At 39.1% G+C, this 22,128-nt stretch overlaps 1 protein-coding gene across 6 annotated transcripts in view; it reads right to left on the bottom strand.

Annotated features, from left to right (window-relative positions):
* The window catches only part of AKAP7 (A-kinase anchoring protein 7), a 129,982-nt gene that overhangs the window by 26,447 nt on the left and 81,407 nt on the right, over window positions 1–22,128 (bottom strand). For 3 of the 6 annotated variants that reach the window (XM_081250632.1, XM_081250628.1, XM_081250629.1), the window contains one exon: window positions 7,034–7,102. The exons of 2 other annotated variants lie outside the window; for them this stretch is intronic. In XM_081250632.1, the coding sequence (XP_081106758.1) occupies window positions 7,034–7,102 (69 nt within the window). Of the gene's footprint in view, window positions 1–7,033; window positions 7,103–9,482; window positions 9,617–22,128 lie in introns of those variants that run through there. One more of the 6 variants, XM_081250633.1, reaches the window with a different exon arrangement.

Genomic DNA, 22,128 nt, shown 5'->3' with positions numbered 1-22,128 from the left:
TATTGCTAAAAATTGCATACTTCATGAACTTGCTTCCCTACAAAACAATTTGTTTACTATCTTTTAATTTAATATTCAAATTTCATATAGTTTTACATATACTTTTTAGGTTTTATAAAATCTAAAAATCTGTATATCTAATTTTACATTGAAGATTAACTAAAGGATAGTGTATATTATACATAGCATCACAATGAATTTTTATCTTAAACTTACTATACCCATATTATGGAAATTAATTTAAAATAGATGTAAATTTGGACAAAATGTTTTCGTAAATATTTCGTTCACAAAGACAATCATACAACAGGCAATATATACCTTAGCTTGTTATCTCTAGGACTTATTGATACCAACTGCCTGCTGTTACTACAGAGTTCAGTAATCAACATTTTATGTGCTGCTTAGGTGATACAACAGTGTACCTAGACTCGAACCCAAAGTTGTATGTTACATTTCTATTTTAAACAAAGTTTGTTGATCCTAAAGGTACTAATTTAAAATAGGCATTAACAGTCATTATAAACTATGAAATAATGAGGCATACATTTTTTTCATAAAAATTGTGGTCTTCCACTTAAAGAAAGAGTTTGATGGCTTACAACAGTTGAAAACGTTACCTTAAAATATCTTCTTTCAGGCAATGTATTAAGAAGTATAAGCTAAAATCTGACTGTGATAACTTCTTTCTCTTTTAGGGCTGCATTTCAGTACTTTCGTTATTTAAAATGGGAGTTATGCAAACATAATTAGAATACTACTGGGTAAATATATCTTTACCATTTGGCTCCTAAAATCACCAAAAGAAAATGTGTTAAAATGAACACTCACTGTCCTAATTCTACCACCCTGGAGCCATAGAGAATAATTTCTTTCCCTTCCACATTAAAGAATCCTCCAAATAATTTAAGACAATTAATTTATCATCCTAGCTAAGCAGCTGCAGTCCTTCAGCCTTCTTCTTAAGATGTGGTTTCCAGCCTCCTGACATACTCCTGATTGTCAGAATTCTAAATAAGCTTTGACTGCTATAGATCTAGATAGAAAGTTTTAGATTAACAGATCAACTGCTTGCCAGTTTATTAGTTATCATAAACACCAATCAAAATTCAAAAAGCTGAGTTTCACAGCTAACTTTAGCTGGGTATTTTAAATGCTTAGAAAGTGTGAATTTTATTTTTGCTCTAACAGTCAGATGTGAGGTATCAAACTGAAACTTGGTATAACTCACATGGCAAATGCCAACATCAGCTATCTAACCACAAAGTTGGGGGGATGGGGGAGCAGAGACTGCTGAGACACGTTAAAAAAAAAAGTGAATCACCCTTTTCCATCAGATTCTTACCAACTGGGTGAGTTCTCTCCATGTACTCCAAGTACCCTGTTTTTACATCACTTTCTCCCGGCACTATAATTTTTCTGTATATATATCTGAGGTTTAAAAATGACCTTGACTAAAGACCTAAGTTTTGTGGGGGGGGTGTAAAAACAGAAAATTATAAGCCTCAAATATCTTTGACTCAGCCTTTAGTAAAACTAACATCACTTATATCCTAGTTAGCATAGACTATACTTACTCTTTATATTTTCAGTATATAGTTAAAACTGTACTCATTCTTTATATTTTCATCATATAGTTCAGTTTTTGCCTACGACTATTTGTTAAGGGCAAAGAACGTTACTATACAGCAGAAAGGTTGGTGTTAATAATTCCAAGTTCCATTAACTTGTACCTTTGACATTATAAATGTTTGTTAAGGGAAACTTTATTTGCTAAAATGTTTGTTGTAGAAACTGTGATTGCCTGCGTCAAGCTGTATCCGCTGCCTGTGATAGGAGCTTGAGGTAACTTCCACTCTGAGTGGTAATTAACTCACTTTTACTGGACTTGGCTGACTTAGCTCTGTAACTTTCCTGGAATGAAGGGGTGTGGCTCTGCTTGTTAGACTGAGAGCATCAAGATCTTTCATCCCGGCTTTCTCCCTTCAGAGCATGATAAATACTGGGACCCAAAACATCTCTTTTTAAAAAGCCATGTAAATTAAAAAGAAATCCTCCAACAATAGGGACCTTGTATCATCACTATATCTTCCTAACACTTGGCTCAGGGCTTTCCAAATGTGACATGCTCAACAATATTTATTAGTTGAAGTGAAGTGAATTACTCTTCATAACAGCTCTCACTTAAGGCTAAATTTCATTGCCACTAAAATGGAACATGAAAATTGAGAAGAAATCAAAGACTTTTTACCTCTTCACTAGGTTTAGAAATATTTGCTCCAGCTGGCCCCGTGAGCCACAACCACTGAGCCTGCGCGTTTGGAGCCTGTGCTCCACAACAAGAGAGGCCGCGATAGTGAGAGGCCCGCGCACCGCGATGAAGAGTGGCCCCTGCTCGCCGCAACTAGAGAAGAGCCCTCGCACAGCAACGAAGACCCAACACAGCCAAAAATAAATAAATAAATTTAAAACAACAAAAAAGATGTGAGCTCTTTAAAAATAAATAAATAATTATAAAAAAAAAAAAAAAAAGAAATATTTGCTCCAGAATGGATGTACCCTTAGACACACTGAGTGTCTTCTAGAATATATCCGAAGCCTTTTGGTTGCAGGTGACAAATATTTAACCCAAGCAAGTTAAACAAAGAAAAGAAGGAGGATTTATTGCTTCATAAGATAAGGTCTCAGTCAAAGCTGAACTCAGAGGCTCAAACAGTATCAACAGGACTATCTCTTTCTCTCTCCTTCTCTGGCCTCCTTCTGTGCTTCATTATCAGGAAGACTCCCCCTCACTCCCTACCAGCTAGCGACCTTATGCTTACATCCTTTCCACTCACAACCCGAAAGGAAGATAGATCCTCCATCAAATCTCAGGGAAGGCTATGGTTAACTCCACATGGACCACATGTCTCTCCCAGGGCAGGGAAGCACGGCATCATGATGGACAGAACCCCAAGGAGAAGAGGAGGGAAGCTACAAAGATAAATGTTGTAAGGCTGCTAAACAATTCAAGGTCTGAAATTCTAAATCCCTTTTTTCCCCTCCTGGGCATGATGGAAATAAAACCATAGTCTGCCAGGTTGACTTCTAAGGTGACTATGGTTGTACAGTACATTCTCATTCATTACAGAGAAATTATATTTACTGGGTCTATTATTAGCCAATCACTGTGTCAGGCATTTTATAGACATTTGCTTGTTTAATTCTCATGATAAGTACACATTTAAAATGGGGGTACAGAGGCTTAGAGAAGTTACTTAGAATAATAAATACTAGAGCCAAGGATGCAAGCCGAGTCCCTTTGCCTCCAAAATCCTCTGCTTTCAGCACTGAGAGTTCAGGGGCTCTTTTGAGTTTCTTTACTGTGGGCATCAGAAGTTGGTGGATGAAAGCTCAAAGATCTACATATTAGGCAGGGTCAACTTAGTTAAACAGAAGGCAACTATCTACAGGAAGTGACTTATCAGATGCCCTGAAAGAGTTTACTAGTTGCCTGAAATTCCTTCATTAGAGATTATTTTGGGCTCAGTCAATATCTTAATTTATTATTTTACTACAAATACTTCCCAAGATCACTTGGAATAATTCAGTCTTGTTAAAGGCAAATGTCCCAGGAAGGGGTAATGTTCGAGGCTTTCTTCTATTTACCGAAACCTTTATGTACATCAGATTCCCCACTCCTTTTTTCACATGGCCCCCAAGAAAGAAGATACAGGGACAGGTAGCATCACATTGTTTGACAAGGCATCTAGGCAGAGCTCACAACAGCCAAGGACCGCACTAGGGGCTGGGAAAAATTCTACAACCTTTGTACTCCCAATGAAAATTAGCATTTGATCATAGAAACAGCAACAAAAAATTCAGTTACCATATAGCCTATGAATTAACAAAGGGAACCAGGGAGGTGATATAGGCATAGTAACTATTAGCATTTGCTCTAATGTTCCAATACTTGATTTTTGAAACATAAACCTCTTGGGTATACATTATTTAATAAAAGAAAAATCTAATTTTTAGTGACTAGGGTTAAATGTTTGATATTGCACATTACTGTTGCTACCACAATGTCACCCACAGAAACCTTAGGCACAATGTAGGCTCAGGTTACACGGAGCACCACTGGTTTTGCTGTGCTTCATCGCTTCAGAAAGGAGGTAGCAGATAATGGGCTGCCTGGCGTCCCAGCCTCCTACAAGCTCTTGGCCCCATAGCACCCCTGGAGGACCGTAACTGAGAAGTCCCTCAAACTACTAGCTTTCAGCCACTTCCCCTCTTAAATGGGACAGATGGGAAGCAGTTTTTTCTAATAGTTTCATTTCATAAGCAGTTTTCCAAATGGCCCTGGCAGAGTACCTAGCACACAGTAAGCATTCAATAAATTAAAAAGAAGAGAATGAGGATGAGGTGGGGAGAAAGACCAGGAAGAAGAAACAACTGCATCATATCTATAATATGTATTTCCTAGACTCTTAGCTCTAAGGGACAATGAAGAAACTTTCAAGATCATGGTAGTTCAACCCCCACTTCTTAAATATGAGGAATTGAGGCCCAGAGATATCAGCAAGTTGCCCAGCGTCAGACTGGATGTTAGGAGCAGAGCTGGGTTTATCACCCAAGTCTCCGTTCTCCTAGTCCTGTACTCTTTCTATAGTAAAAGATGCATGCCAAGGGGTGGGCCATCTGTATTCAATAGGTAGCAAGAGACTGGAGTCATGCTGTATCCCCTGCAGAAACACATTTCTAAGGAAGGAAAATGAATGTTGTTGTCCACTGATGTGGGGTTCCCTATCACACATTTCCTGGGGCCCATGCTGCAGTGTCTAAGTGAGAACCTGCTGGGATCTGATGCTATGAAGAGAGATATATGACCTGGGTCCTGCTTGAAATCTATGAGATGAAACAGAGCACATGTCTGAAAGATAACCGTAAAGTCAGTGTATCTAAGTGCAAGTGAGAAGAGCAGAGTATATGGCTGTAGCATTTATAGGAAGCCTTCCGGAAAACTGGAAAATCTAAATGCTTCTCTGAGTATGACTGAACAATAACCACCATGGTAATTAATGTTCAAAAATGAAAGCATTCACCAGGCATGAAATGAACAAACTGCTTACCTCAGTTTATATATTAATGTTATATCATCAAATTCCAAATCATCAGAAACAAACCACCTTGAGATTTGACTCATATTTATAAAATACTATAAATGGTTCATTTAACTCATCCCACACAAAAAGACTAAACTGAAGCTCCTAGAGTAATGAAAATAAAAACAAAAATAAGCAAATGGGATCTAAATATACTTAAAAGCTTTTGCACAGCAAAGGAAACCATAAACAAAACAAAAAGACAACCCTCAGAATGGGAGAAAATATTTGCAGATGAAGCAACCGATAAGGGATTAATCTCTAAAATATACAAAGAGCTCATGCAGCTCAGTATCAAAAATACAAATAACCCAATCAAAAATGGGTGGAAGGGCTTCCCTGGTGGCGCAGTGGTTGAGAGTCCGCCTGCCGATGCAGGGGACACAGGTTCGTGCCCCGGTCTGGGAAGATCCCACACGCCGCGGAGCGGCTAGGCCCGTGAGCCATGGCCACTGAGCCTGCGCGTCCGGAGCCTGTGCTCTGCAACGGGAGGGGCCACAACAGTGAGAGGCCTGCATACCGCAAAAAAAAAAAAAAAAAATGGGTGGAGGATCTAAACAGACGTTTCTCCAAAGAAGACATACAGATGGCCAAAAAGCACATGAAAAGATGCTCAACATCACTAATTATTAGAGAAATGCAAATCAAAACCACAATGAGGTATCACCTCACACCGGTCAGAATGGCAATCATCAAAAAATCTACAAACAATAAATGCTGGAGAGGGTGTGGAGAAAAGGGAACACTCTTGCACTGTTGGTGGGCAAGTAAATTGGTACAGCCACTATGGAGAACAGTATGGAGGTTCCTTAAAAAACTAAAAACAGAACTACCATATGACCCAGCAATCCCACTACTGGGCATATACCCAGAGAAAACCATAATTCAAAAAGATACATGCACCCCAATGTTCACTGCAGCACCACTTACAATAGCTAAGACATGGAAGCAACCTAAATGTCCATCAACAGAGGAATGGATAAAGAAGATGTGGTATATATATACAATGGAATATTACTCAGCCATAAAAAAGAATGAAATAATGCAGCTACATTATTATGAGCCATGGCCACTAAGCCTGCACGTCCAGAGCCTGTGCTCCGCAACGGGAGAGGCCACAACAGTGAGAGGCCCGCGTACCACAAAAAAAAAAAAGGGAAAATTTGCACTAGGAAAGGAGCAAGTAAAATGTCTTCTAAATTAGTTATAGGGATATCTCTTTAGTGATTTAAGTTTCCTTTTCAGGTTTATTTAGTGAGTCTGATAAACTGCAGGGGCCAGTAAGCCTGTGCAACAACATTCTTATTCATGAACATTCCCTTCAGGAAGCTCACTATGAGACATGCGGTAATTCAAAGGACACAAGCGCTATAGAAGAATTCAGCAAAAACTACATTAGAGACTATCTACAACATTTGTTAATCCTACAATATCTACGGGAATGTTTCAGGTTAAATATGGTCCTGTGTAGCAATGGAAAGTACTTAATCTACCAAGAAAGATGCATTTATTGTCAGTCTATTCTACCTTTTGTGGCCAAAAAGTATACAGTTTGAGAAAATGTTCAACTGCTGGGATTTAAACAAAAAAGGGTCTAGCTGCTTTGTGCTGCATTAACTGAAAAATAAACCATGACAAGTCCTACTGTATTTGACTATTCACCCCATTACCAAGATTTCTGGCTGTGCATACAGTTAACTTCCCAAACAAACATAGCCCTTACACAACTAGTTGATTTTTAAAAAAATCATTTCGTTTGCTCTTAATAGATTAAAATGGTAGCACTAATAAATCAATGAAATGAGAATACTTTCTATCTACCACCACCACCAAGGGCAAAAGCAGGATAAAACAGCAGCAGGAGGGGAGAGGGACCACTTGATTCTTACCACTTGGCCAGCTGGGTACCTCCTTTCTGTATCTCTGCAGGGCTACAGAGGATGGGCTTCCCAACTCACCTGTTTTGAGAATGACAACCATAAATTTCAACTTTCACCAAAAACTTGTTTAATTCTCCATTTGAGCTGCTCTCAGAAGATACATTCTATGGCCACCACACTTTAGAGCAGAATTAGAAGGGTGTGGGCATAAGCACTTTTATGCTCTGCGGCTAGGAGGTCCTCACTGAGCATGTGGCCCAGAGCAGGCTAACAAGGCTACGAGGTGGGGTCCACGAAGATGCATAAGACCCAGAAGGTTACTGTACAATCCACTAGCAAGATCAGGCCCTCCCAAATGTCTACTATGGGTTCTTTTACATGCAATCAACATAGCTTATGAACTGTATATTTATAGTTAGTGCTAATTTACATGTTTCTTGAAGCATGCTGGCTAAGGAATTCTCTGCCTTTTTTTTCAAGTCCCCTTTCTAAGTACTGGTAGACATGTATTACCAGCAGCATAGCAGTGCCTGGCAGAGAACCTTCTCTTTAGACCATCCCGTAGCAGAGAAATTAAACACAGCACCAGAAAACAGCTGATGTGGTATGTGAACAGAGCGTGGAGCAGATTAGGAGGAGAAAAACAGTGAAGTAACGACAAAATCAAAGACAGATGAAAGAATAATGAGGAGAGAACGGGGAAGATCTGGGACCAGTGGGGGTGAAGAAGAGGAAAGGGGGCACAAATGCATTGATTCTAACCATAATTTGCACTTTCAGATTTGAACTTCGCTTCAGACACAGTGTCGTATCTTCATTTTCTTTTTAAAATTTTGTAACTTGAGAAGGTAAACCCCAAAAGCACCTCCTGTCGATCAATATTGAGAAGCGCTGTATGTAAAACAGAAGACTTTGCACTCCAAGGATCCCAGGTGAGAAAGACAGAAAAGAGCAAATTCCTCATTGAGGTGAAACTTGATTTCTTCAGTTACAGACAGGGGACAAAGAGAAAGAGAACACAAGGAAAGCAGGAACTCCAAGAAAACCTGGAGCAGTGGAATAGGAAGTGGAAAAAGGTAAGGAAAGAATTCACTCTCCCGACATCTGTCCAGACCAAGGTATTTCAGATCGAGATCTTCCTCAAGGAATCAATCAACCAAAACCCTCAGGAACTACAAATGGATCATTCTGACAAATATCTGAAAAGCTTCACGCTGCCAAATGAATACCAATGCTCATTGTTAGAAAATGAACAATTCTGTTGTGAAGTCACCTCAGGTTTTAAGCTCAGGACCATCGCCTACTGTACAGTATCATTTTCACAAGTAAAATTTAGAGCACAGCTATGGGCTCTTGTTAATAAGCAAACGCTCCAAAGCCTCCCAACATTTATTCCACAGCATTCTCAGAAGATTTCTTGTAAAAAAAAAAAAAAAACTGGCTTATCTTCCCAAGTGAATATGTATAAGATATGTATTAATTATTTTTAAACCTGTCCCTGGCTAGTTTCCTGAGGAATGAGCAGCAGGAAATACAAGCCAGATGTGTATCTTTGAGTATCTGAATCAGATATCAAGAGATTCTGTTGACCTATTTAAATTGATTTAAATAAAGCACTGATGTGACATAAATGTGGCTGCAAATTTTCATTAGTATGTCTGTAAACATTTTACTGAAAAAGAACTAAAAATTCAATATTTGGGGGCAACTGCCATTAAGGCAAATTCTATTCAGCAAACTAACTGCAATGCCAGTACTGTTTTTAACAAAGTTGAAATGTAAGTGCACACACATAAGCCAGTGAGTAAGAAATTTCAGTGCAATGTCATCAATGTAAGTTCTGTTTTCGGCCATAAGCAGATGTGGAACCTTCCTGACATTAGTTTAAAAATATTCAGTGAAGTTTTTGCAGAAATTAAAGTGGCATCACTTGTTTGAAGGGATCTTACAGTTACACCCGAATTCCCTCCATGGAGAACAAAGCAGAGGACACATGAAAATATCTGCAAATGTATAATATATGTCATTTTCGGACCAGCTTTACTTCTCTATATGTTATTATTGAGCACTGCTCTGAAAACATCCCAATTTCAGATAAGAAAAATGAAGCCTGGCGTGTATAATTTATCAAATTGTATGCAGTGATATAAAGAGACTCAAAATTAAATTCTGACTCTAGATAGTGTGATAAAAACGAGCTGTAAAATACCAACAGAAGAAAATGAAAAATGACTTCGGTATTCTGTATCTTTAACATAGCTCTATTCATTGAGTTGCTGTACTTCGACAGTTAATTATTAACCACACATCTACCAATGCTTTCAGTAAATGCACAAGAAAAATCACAGCTCATTAGTCTGCTATGTTTCCCATAAGAAAAAAACAAAACTATCCCTAGAAGACAGCCACATAAAATAGCCAGGCACTTAGGATTTGGCACAGAACAAATCACACTTACTGATTTTCTCCTCATCTCTTGAGAAGGGAAAGCAGCAGAGCTGGCCCATGGCACTAGTGCTCTCTACCCTTCCTGGTGTTCTTCTCCCCGGGCTCCCCAAAGAGCGACTGCGGTTTATCCCACGGTCCGCGGAGCAGCACAGGAGCACGATGAGTGGCTGCACAGGATACCCTGCCGGCAGGCAGGCAGGCAGGCAGGCAGGCAGAGGAGGGGGCACTCGCCGCCGCCGGGAGCAAAAAGGCTCCGCCTCCCCGGGCTCCAGCCCCACGCAACTGCTCTGGGACTGGCTCTCGGAGAAAGAAGTGGCCCTCCGCTCGCCTAATTCTCGCAAAACTGGGAGCTCTCGCCCTGAGGTGAGTGCCACGTGCGCTGCGTGGCTCTGCGGATGTGTCTTTAAGAAAGGTAATCTAGAACAAACCACAACCGGTCCTTTCTCCTGCAGACAAATGCAGTAATTACACAGGGAAATTCAAAGGGGAAAAAAAACCCAGATTTTCTGTCTGCATTTAAAGAGGAAGAGCTTTCTTTCGTCCCCAGGAGATTTTTCTTTCTTTGTTTTAGGAATAGGGAACCTGACCTTGCAGAACACAGAAAACACAACTTGAATGAAGTACCACGGACTTCAAGCTGCAAGAAGGGTAGAAATGCAGGGTGGGGGTGGGTGGGTGGTGGTGGTGGTGGTGGTAAAAGGACACCAGTTGTCGTCTGCACTCTACATCTTATCTTCTAAAGTTAAATACCTGCTTTCTGAAACACTGCTTTCTTCCTCTATTAAAGCACTAAACCAATACTATGAATTTTAAAATTAGAGCATCAAGTATGTCAGTAGCCCACAAAATGCCCCAAATCTAGAAGCATCGCTGAGAAAAAGATCAGCGATAATAGCATCTTTCTTAATGAAAACACAAGGTGGTTAGGCAGATTCAGGGACAACAAAGCAGTTGATTTCCAGACATGACGATATATTTTGAACTTCATGACATAAGATTTCATGTAACCGTTCCAAATCTGTTATCTTATCTTGGGAAGAGCCTTATTTTATGACACCATGAGAAGGAAAGACTGCTCATAGTGCCAGGGTTACCACCCAAATTCTTTTTTTTTTTTTTTTTTGCGGTACGCGGGCCTCTCACTGCTGTGGCCTCTCCCGTTGGGGAGCACAGGCTCCAGACGCGCAGGCTCAGCGGCCATGGCTCACGGGCCTGGCCGCTCCGGGGCATGTGGGATCTTCCCGGACCGGGGCACGAACTCATGTCCCCTGCATCGGCAGGCGTACTCTCAACCACTACGCCACCAGGGAAGCCCACCACCCAAATTCTTAACTTTACTCCTCGACTTCCCAGCTAAGCACTCACACCCATTCACCAGGCACTGAAAGGAGAGGGCAGTGGATGATAATGAAAACTGCCCGCAGTTCTGCAGGCAGTGTGTCTACCTTCCTATTCATCTGAACAAAAAGAGTGTGTAGTCTGGAAGAATAAAACCTGTCAATTTTTAAAATCCTAAGCATTACTTTTTGTGTTAAAGAAGGAGATATTTGCAGTGAACACTCTTCATTGAGGAAAATGAGCAACTCCTGGCATCCCCCAATCCCGGCATTGGTGTAGTGATAGAATCTTTAGAAATAAAAAGCCAGAGGTTTGAATCTCAGATCTGTCAGGTATTAACAGTTCTAAACATTGACCTCTTTGTCTGAGTTTTGATTTCTTCATCTGTAAATCTGGTAAGTTCAATATAAAGTTTTAATTTGTTGTTGGAAAGTAGGTAGTGTTTGGGAGGAGAGAAAGGAGAAGAGAACAGACTGTGGGAGCAGTGTATCTATATGCGCCTCAGTCTTCCCAGCACCAGCTAGCAATCTCACCTCCTCCTCTACAAATTTCTGGCCCCCCTAGCCGCCATCTTGAGTTACTGCTTATCCATGGAAACTCCAAACAAGAAGACCCCTCACTCCAGTGCAGCATCCAGGGGATAACATTCTGCGATGAATCCTACCAACTTCACTTTATTAATTAGTCCCTGTTGGCACTACTACTGAAAACATACAATTAAGAATGAAAGATATAGGGCTTCCCTGGTGGCGCAGTGGTTGAGAGTCCGCCTGCCGATGCAGGGGACACGGGTTTGCGCCCTGGTCCGGGAAGATCCCACATGCCCCGGAGTGGCCAGGCCCGTGAGCCATGGCCGCTGAGCCTGTGATCCGCAGCAGGAGAAGCCACAACAGTGAGAGGCCCGCGTACCACAAAAAAAAAAAAAAAAAAAAAAAAAAAGAATGAAAGATATAAATTGTATCATTAGCTAAGTAACAGTGTGTATCTCAGGATATCCTGCAATCCAAGGCGGGGTGGGCAAGTGGCGTGGCTATGTTAAGAGGCTTTTTTTTTTTTCATAAGCGTTAAAAGTGAATTAACCATAATAAAAGATTAGAAAACAACTGAGAAATTCAAGACAGGAGTTTTAAAACTGGCTTTTAATTGTGCAAATAATTAGCACACCGTTTAACCTCAAAGAGGGGGTGGGGTCTGAGTTCAAGGTCACTAAGGTTTTTCTCAGTTCTGAAAGACTGTAATTTCACCCTGTAGGTTTATGACTACTCCTAGCTCAGGATTTCCAAGAATGGTTTTTACACTGCATAGTTTTGGAATTTTTCAATAAAGATGATTCCTTCAACATACAATTAAATGTGATTTTCCTTCTACAGATTTCATAAGTTTTCATATACACAAATTTTCAACTCAAAAATAACTAAGAAATTCATGTGTCTGTATGTTTTCATTTAGGAAACAAGCTATATATATGGAATTCTGGTGAAAAAAATAGATCTTTTTCCCTGCCATTCCATGCCCCCTCCCCCCCGCAAATCTGAGTAGCTATCATTCAGAAGGACCTAGAAAGTATCCATCTTTTACCCAATTATTTGGAAATACAACAGTATGTCAGTATGTAACTAACTAGAATAGTTTAAGATGTAAGCCCCTCCTCACCCATCCCTATCTCACAAAACAATCAAGTTGTAAGTTAAAACTAAAAATAATCACTAACATTTCCTGGACACCTACTATATAACAGGCACTTGCTAAGGGCTTTACATTTACTCATTCATTTAATCCCTACCACGGCTCTGAGGTATAGGTACAATTACTATCCCCACTGCACGGGCGAAAAACTTAACCTCAGGAAAGTAACTTGGCCAAAATCTCTCAGAGAACTATGACAATAATGGGATTTGAATTCAATCTGTCTGGCTGCATAAGCCCTGAGCATCTCATTGCAGAGTTCTGTATTATTCAACACAATTTGTGTGTGGTATCAGGTATATACTTTATGAAACCTCTTACAATTTCAGAATAATGTTCAGAAAAATAGTTATTTAATCAAGCTCTATGGTAATATGTTGTAAATGCTTTGGTTTCTCATGTTTTGTCACCAGATCCTTTTATTAATGGTGCTAGAGTATTTAAAATCCTATTTTAAAACAAAGACCTAAAGACAGATCCCTTATTGGAGCTGGAGCCCTGCTGCCAGCTACGCCTTGGGGAAATGACTCAAGGGAGAACACGGGCACCAGAACAACCCTGGGAAGCCTTCAGCTTCCAGGAAAAAGAGCAACTTGGACCATTCACAAGTAATCCTAGAAAATATTAGTAGGGTTTTATTAGGGGGTTAACAGACTCCTTTCAGTAATACATAGAGATCTACCATAACTAGAAGATTAGAAAAAGAAGTAAGGTTAACATCAATGAGAAAAAATATCGGATATCATGTTCATAAATTTAAAACCATAACCTTTTCATGTTTTCTTTTCTCACAGGCCTCGCTACAAACTAATCATGGTTAAAACAGTTGCCCATATCTGCTATAGCTGTTTCAATTTTTATAATGGTTGAAATGGCAGGAATAAAACTAAAAAGTATGAGGGGGCAGCAGCTGCCTCTTCTTCATGTACTTTGAAATGTCAGCTCTGATTACTATCTCTAATGGGAAAATATAATTCTTAACTATGACCAAAGACTCTATTCTCTTTGTCATTGTTTGGCTTTATTTTCTATCTATAACTGAAAACATGTATATGTGGATTTCTGGGCAATTCTGCTATAAAAGTCTGACTCTAAGGGAAAAAATCTCACTGTAATATTCTGACTCTGTAGAACTGTACAGATTACCAATTCTTCTGAGATCTCCCATTCATTAAGAAAGGAAATCTGAGTTTGACAACTTACAGAAGCAAATGAGAAAGAAAAGAAAAAGTAAATGTTCCTGTATTCAAAAGAGTGGAGAGAAAGAGGACATCAAATCATGAAGTGTAAAAAGAGGGGGAGGGCTTCCCTGGTGGCGCAGTGGTTGAGAGTCCGCCTGCTGATGCAGGGGACACAGGTTCGTGCCCCGGTCCGGGAGGATCCCACATGCCGCGGAGCGGCTGGGCCTGTGAGCCATGGCCGCTGGGCCTGCGCGCCCGGAGCCTGTGCTTCACAACGGGAGAGGCCACAGCAGTGAGAGGCCCGCGTACCGCAAAAACAAAACAAAACAAAAAAAAAAGAGGGGGAAAATGCTTTATCCCTCCAAATTCTGGAACCAAGCCTTAGGAGACATGCCTTTAAGCACAGAAGGCACACTTCAGGAAGATATAAAGCAGGTAGCACTCTTACAGAAACTGTTACACCAAGAAATGTCACAGTTTCAGTGAAAAGTTACATAACTTCAAGAAATGCTTGGGGCTTCCCTGGTGGCACAGTGGTTAAGAATCCGCCTGCTGCCAATGCAGGGGACATGGGTTCGAGCCCTGGTCTGGGAAGATCCCACATGCCGTGGAGCAACTAAGCCCATGCTCCACAACTACTGAACCTGTACTCCAGAACCCGCAAGCCGCAACTACTGAGCCCACATGCCACAACTACTGAAGCCAGCGTGCCTAGAGCCTGTGCTCCGTAACAAGAGAAGCCACCGCAATGAGAAGCCCACACACCACAACGAAGAGTAGCCCCTGCGCACCGCAACTGGAGAAAAGCCCGCACGCAGCAACGAAGACCCAACGCAGCCAAAAATTAATTAATGAATTAATTAAAAAAAGAAAAAAGAAATGCTTGACAATTTATGGAAACACAATTCATAAAAATTGGGATGTTCTGGAATATATCCCAGTTTTTTTATGTTGACATCAGTGTACCAAAAACCAAGCAGTTACTCTGGGCTTGAAGAAGTTTAGATGGACTTACTCAATATTGTATTCTGTTTCTCTATGTTCCTGTAAAACCAAATTTTAATTTTCAATAATCAATCCACAGTAAGCATATATTTATCACATAGATGCTACTCCATTTTGAGTCATGCTACATCTATGTAGCCATTTTGTACCCAAAGGGCAAGGTTCTGAAACTACATCATTAAATATTGATATTTGAAAGCTGTTCTTATGAGTGCCTATCTGCAAAGGAAAGAGACTGAAAAATTATAACTGAAAAACTTTAAGGGTAATCTGTAAATCTCACCAGTAAAGTCCTTTTTAATTACCAGGTAAAAGAATCTTGACCAAGCAGAAATTTGGGAGCCAAGAATTATGTTTTAACATTATTCCTACTTTAGTCATATTTTCAACAAAGACTTTTTAACTTCTCTCTGCAGTGCTTTAGCCGTTTTTCTCAAAAACTGAAAGTTATAGTTATCTGCATTTGAAACTGCCATATGCTATACCATTTCAGTAGGTAATTGGAAAGACAATGTGTTTTTTCCTATATATGAAACACAAGGAGAAAAACATAACATACCATGTGCATTTAGGAAAGGAGAGGAAACAAGCAGATAACCAGAGGTACAAAGGAAGTCCTTCCTTACCAATCCATGATGTCCTTCCCAATCTCCACTGACACATGCCAGCTTAGCGCCCAGCTTCAAATACCTCCACCCTGCTTATTATTCAGTCAGGTCTCTTCTATGTATGTGGCCAAACCTTGAACAATGTATGTAACTGAAGCCTTTTCCTTAATGGTGAGAAATCAATTAGGGCAGAGAATCTATTTCCCTGCTCAGAGAACAGACAGCAGCAGGGCTGGGAGAAGGGCTGAGAAGTTACAGTGTGTACCTGGACACCTTGAATTTGTATTATACCATTTTATCAATTCAATTTGATTCCAGGTGCTATTTATTACACACTGAGTATGTGCTAATGTGATAAGCACGTCGGCTCTTGGGGTGAAGTTAACTCTTGAGTCGAGGGGTGCTGCCAGAGGAGGTGAGAAAGAAAGCCTGGGTCAAAGGAAGGTGGGGGGCCCACATGTGCAGGCACGCGGGAAGGGAGCAGAAGGAAGCCCAGCATTTGCATTGTGGTAAATCCCATTGGACAGTTTTAGAAAGGCAGTGCAGGACCAGGATGACAAAGGCCGGGAACGGTCACCTACCCTGGACAGATACTGTTCAGGCCTGCTTTTTTTTTTTTTTTTTTTTAGTTTCTGCTTTATAACAAAGTGAATCAGTCATACATATACATCTGTTCCCACATCCCTTCCCTCATGCATCTCCCTCCCTCCCACCCTCCCCATCCCACGCCTCCTGGCGGTCACAAAGCACCGAGCTGATCTCCCTGTGCTCTGCGGCTGCTTCCCACTATCTATCTACCTTACGTTTGGTAGTGTATATATGTCCATGCTTCTCTTTCGCTTTGTCACAGCTTACCCTTCCCCCTCCCCATATCCTCAAGTCCATTCTCAAGTAGGTCTGTGTCTTTATTCCCGTTTTATCCCTAGGTTCTTCATGACATTTTTTTTTTAATTCCGTATATATGTGTTAGCATACGGTATTTGTATTTCTCTTTCTGACTTACTTCACTCTGTATGACAGACTCTAGGTCTATCCACCTCATTACAAATAGCTCAGTTTCGTTTCTTTTTATGGCTGAGTAATATTCCATTGTATATATGTGCCACATCTTCTTTATCCATTCATCCGATGATGGACACTTAGGTTGTTTCCATCTCCGGGCTATTGTGAATAGAGCTGCAATGAACATTTTGGTACATGTCTCTTTTTGAATTATGGTTTTCTCAGGGTATATGCCAGGCCTGCTTTTTTACAGTCTGTTCTTCTTTGCAGGCATTAGCAATGAATTCACAGAAACTGACATGAGTTACGTACTCATGGACAAGGCAAATGTTTGCATGTTAAAACCTATTTAAAAAAAGAAAGAAAGAAAAGCAGAGAATACACTTAATCTGCTGGCCAGTATTTGTATTACCCGATATGGCTGCTTTCTTATTCAAGTGCCTTTAATCCTTTAATGCCCTGAACCTTTCAGAGAGAAAGAAACATCCTTCATAGGAAGAAAACATGTATTTCAAAAAGCCAAAAGGACCCAATAAGTAGATTCTATTTGTAGTTTAACAATGTAAACAACACAAAATTTGGTTCTACAGTTCCCAACTTATTGGGGGGTTTTCACAGGTCCTAATTCTTTATGTAGAATATCCTCCATATGTGTAGTTCTGAAAGTGGTTCACTGTTTGTCTTGAGCAAGACAACAGTCACATTTCCTGCTATGTAAAGCATTTGAAGACTTCAAATAAAAGGTGCTTTAATAACTCAGTATATAATTATTAAAGTTTTTTCCCTCTAATAACATTTAAAGTGATACAGAAGAATGAAAGTGAATCCCCAAGATAAAGAAAAGAAAATTCTCTTTTACTAGATGAAATGCAGTTAAATCAAGATTGGTTTCAGCAGGTCTCAGGATCTGTCATGAGCCACCATGGTCTAGGCTGACACTCATCTGATACACTATGTCAGTATTCATTCTGTTTATGGATTCATCTAACAAGTTTTAGTAACTATCAGAACTGTGCTTAAAAACCCAAAACACTGAGTCTATTTTCTGTTAATACATTTTGTAATTTACATCCAAAATGTGTATCTGTTAGGATGCATTCAGCTGCAAGTAACAAAAAACACCTGATTCAAGAGGTTACGAATTTTTCAAAATGTCATTACCTCCTATAATCTGAGGTAGAGTTGCTCTAAGGTTGGTTAATTCTGTGACTTAAGATCATCAAGATTCACCTTCTAGTCTCCCATACTCAGCACATGGGCTTGAAGTCACCTAGTGTCCCTGTGGTTAAGATGCTGCTAAGTCCAGGGATCGCATGTATACTCAACAATTTCCAGCTAAAAAATGACGTTCTCTTCCCAATAAATTATACATCATCAAGAAAACTGTTCTCTGAGGTCCCAAGCAGACTTCCCCTCACTTATCAGAACTGGGTCACGTGACACTTCCTAAACTAACCACTGGCAAGAAGAATGGAACCAATCGGGGCGAAAGTGGAGCCCACGTGCCCTAAAGCCCACCGCCTCACAGGGAAGGGACAGCTCTGCCAATCAGCAATCAGGGCAGGAAGAGAATGGACTCAGAAGAGGCAAAACTCAGAAGAGTTTTATATTTAACTTTTAATAAAAATGTGGTATCTACTGTTTGGTCAATTAAACTTAGAAAAGTTCTTGAAAAGCTCTATAAATAATTTTGTATAGCAAAAAAAGATAAAAGCCTTAAAAAGTGAATCAATAAAGGGTGGCATGGTAGTTTTTATTTTTATTGATTTTATTTAATTTATTTATTTATTTTTGCAGTATGCGGGCCTTTCACTGTTGTGGCCTCTCCCGTTGCGGAGCACAGGCTCCGGACGCGCAGGCTCAGCGGCCATGGCTCACGGGCCCAGCCACTCCGCGACATGTGGGATCTTCCCAGACCGGGGCACGAACCCGTGTCCCCTGCATGGGCAGGTGGACTCTCAACCACTGCGCCACCAGGGAAGCCCAGATTTTTTAAAAAATCTATCATATATAGATAAATGTATGCCATACTTATCAACTAAATTCTTGCTAAAAATGCATAGTTGGAGCAAAACTGTGAACTCCCTTTCTCTAAACCATATTAGGCTAAGATTGACTTCTTAAGTAAAAGCTTTTGCTTTGATCAGAGCTGTTAGCAATGAAAATATATTTGGCAGCTATGGTTCCCTGGTATGAAATATAAAACATGATAATCAAATGTAGTTCCCTGTACTCAGAGCCAGAATCTAAACAAAATATTCCCCTGAATACCCTAGTCAATAGAAGATCAAATAGAGCCACAATTCATGAATTGACAAAATGTTGTTCTTCCTGTTAGCTACAGATAGTGCTTTAGGTATTTTATACAAAACATAGGTAACACTTTATTGTGTTTTTCCCATGGCTCCCCAAAAATGTCAGTTTTCCATATTCACCATTGTATTTTTATACATAAATTATATATAAATATGTGTGTACAATATAAAATATTACATAAATACAAAAGGGCATTTGATAGATATATCATATATGTGTATATGTGCATTTTTATTTTTGAAATGCACCAATTAATCCATGCCAATTTAAGGACAGCATTAGGAATGAGGCAAATTTATAAAAATCTGACTGGGTGTTCTGATGTTAGGAAAGTAAGAATACTGTTGCAATAAGTATTCTAGTATAACTAGTAGTGCCATTAATCTTAATAACTAACATTTTTTATAACTTTATATGTCAGGCACTGTGTTAAGTACGTTTAAAACATTAATAAGCATTAATTAGTTTGGTGAAAAAACACGTTCAGAGGCAATTAGGCAATGTGATGGGTTAGCCATAACTTTTGGCAACTTAGGCAGGCTCTCCTAAGACTAATTCCCTATATCTTAATGGCTTCTTTTGACTGCAGAATCTGCCCTCCAATCATTTCATTCATTTATTTTTCTTTTTATTTGGAATTCAATATTTTCTTTCATGTTTTCTAAAATACACTTAAAATCAGAGGCTGTACACATAAATCATAAAATAACACAAATTATTACTGCATCATCCTAGCAGTGATGCTTAATTTGTCACATAGTTAAATTTACCACATAGCACTACCCCTTTAATATGTAAGGTTCCCAAGGCATCTAATATAAATCATAAGGTTTGAAACCAGGCCAACAGATGTTGGATTTTCAAAATAGCCTGAGCCACAGCTGCCACTCTGTGTTAGCATCAGATTAATAGCTGATATACCAGTTAAAATACAGTGAGCCATCATTACGATTAATTTGCTCAGTTACTTACCCTGCAACTTCCTCTAACTCAAGCAGATGGAAAGCAACAAGCTGAGAGTTCCAACTATCAGCTGCTTTTCAATTTTATTAGGGGCATAAATAATGAAACTTCACTTTCTTTTTAGAAGACAGGTTTCATCAAGGAAACATTGTAAGAAGAGGACAATTACATTACAAAAAGGAACAAGATTGGCATTTGAAATATAATATTTTACCACGTCAAAGGTTCCACTTTTCAAGAACACTATGCTTTCTAGGTAGGATGATGTAAGTCCCATTTAAAGCAGGATACTCTTGGTTTTCTTCTTTTAACCCAGCATAGTACACTTACAAGTATCCATCTGGGTAATAAATTACATGGTTATTCAATTTGTGTGTCATAGAGTAAATAATTAAATACCTTGCACTCAGCTCTTATTAAATTACTTGATAATTAAGTTTTCAAGTAAAAAAAAAAAATGTACAGTTCCCTTAGGTGATAAACTGTCTTTTCTCTTTTCCCTCTTCTAACATGCTTGAGGTAGATTCATCTTACTCAGTCTAACTAGAGATGAAATTTTCTTAATCATCTCCCTGTCAGCCTGTGCAAAAGAAAACAAGACAAAATGTTTTGGTCCTGCCTACCACAAAAGAGGCATTCCTATATTATAAAATATAAATTTCACATAATAATGATTTTTTTAATGCATCGTTTCATATAGATATGCTATTGTCAGTCTTGGGTATTTTTCTACTTGTCACATTTTTACCACAGAATGCTTAAATGGAAACTTAAAAGGGATGAACAGAAAAATTAAGGAGAGAGGGATCAACCTAGTTTATATTTTATAGAGAGATAACTGAGTAGCCACCAAAATTAATTTGTTCAAAGAAAGAGTAGGAAATATTGATCAAAATTAAGTTTGGAATGTTGTCTGAGGATTAAATTTTTTCATAGTTTTCTTGGACACATGAACTAAATCAGGAATTCTTAAATGTTTTGGCCTTAGGACCCCTTAACATTCTTAAAACTTATCTACAATCTCTCCCTACCAAGAGCTTTTGTTTATTTGGATTATGTTGTCAATATTTACTACATTAGAAATTAAAACAGAATTTTAAAAAATTTATTTATTCATTCCTTTCAAAATATCAATAATAAATCCACTATATGTTATAATAAATAATGTTTTGTGAAAATACCTATATTTTTTTAATTAAAAGTTTTTCTAGTGAAATGAATGGCATTATTTTTCATTCTCATAATTTTCTTTAGTGTCTGGCTTAATCAGACAGTTTTATCCTCATATCTGATTCTGCATTCAATCTGTTGCAATATGTTGTTTCATTTGAAGTATAAGAAAAATCCAGCCTCACATAGAAATATATTTAGAAGAAGGAAGAGAATAATAGCCTTTTCAGATAACTGTGGATATTCTTCTTTGATATTACATCAAAACTTGACAAGTTGTAGTTTCTTAAAGTTTAGTTGCAATGTGGAATCTTAAAAGCATAACAATGAACTTTTCATACTCTTTACAGTCAAATCTTGTGGTCTATATTGACCTTTTAATGGGTCTTTTATCCATGCATGTCTTTGTAACAACACACACCAGTCATTTTAAAAATACGGATTCACTGAGTTATGCAGATTCTCCATATTTTGACGTATTTCATTATATAACATCAAAAAATTCATTAATATAACACCATCTCATTAGGTAAGTCTTTATGGATTACCAAGGGAAGCAAGTAAATGTTTGGGGGTGAAAGAAATTTTCAGTATCTTGATAATGATAATGGTTTCACAAGTGCATACATATGTTAAAAACTCATCAAGTTATACACTTTAAACAGGTAAAAGTTTTGTGGATAAGTTATACCTCAATAAAGTAAAGACAGATAGTGTGATAGATAAACTGGAAAAATGGAGTTCCTTTTTCTACTCTGTGTTCTCTACTTTTGTGTATAAAATTTTCCATTAAAAAAGGGGGGGGGGCTTCCCTGGTGGTGCAGTGGTTAAGAATCCGCCTGCCAATGCAGGGGACACGGGTTTGAGCCCTGGTCCGGGAAGATCCCACATGCCGTGGAGCAACTAAGCCCATGTGCCACAACTACTGAGCCTGAGCTCTAGAGCCTGTGAGCCACAACTACTGAGCCCACGTGCCACAACTACTGAAGCCCATGTGCCTAGAGACCGTGCTCCACAACAAAAGAAGCCACCGCAATGAGAAGCCCATTGAGAAGCCCATGCACTGCAACAAAGAGTAACCCCGCTCGCCGCAATTAGAGAAAGCCTGTGCACAGCAACAAAGACCCAACGCAGCCAAAAATAAATAAATAAAATAAATACATTTTTTTTAAAGTGGGGGAAAGTCTTTAAGTTTAGGAATCTGTCAACTCATGGTAATAGATTAGTTTTCTAAAATTCTTATTATTGCCTGAAAGCTTGAATTTTATTATTAGCAGTAAATCATGTCAGTTGTCCTTGATGTGACAGGTTTATTTATTTTCAAGAAGATGTCTGCCAAACACCCAAGTGTGAAAATGAAAAATGTCCATGGGTCAATTTTCAAGAA

This window comes from Mesoplodon bidens, assembly GCF_964165515.1.
Source record: "Mesoplodon bidens genome assembly, chromosome: 12".
Lineage (NCBI taxonomy): Eukaryota > Metazoa > Chordata > Mammalia > Artiodactyla > Ziphiidae > Mesoplodon > Mesoplodon bidens.
The sequence above is the reverse complement of the archived record's forward strand: the minus strand, read 5'-3'. Positions and strand labels throughout refer to the sequence as shown.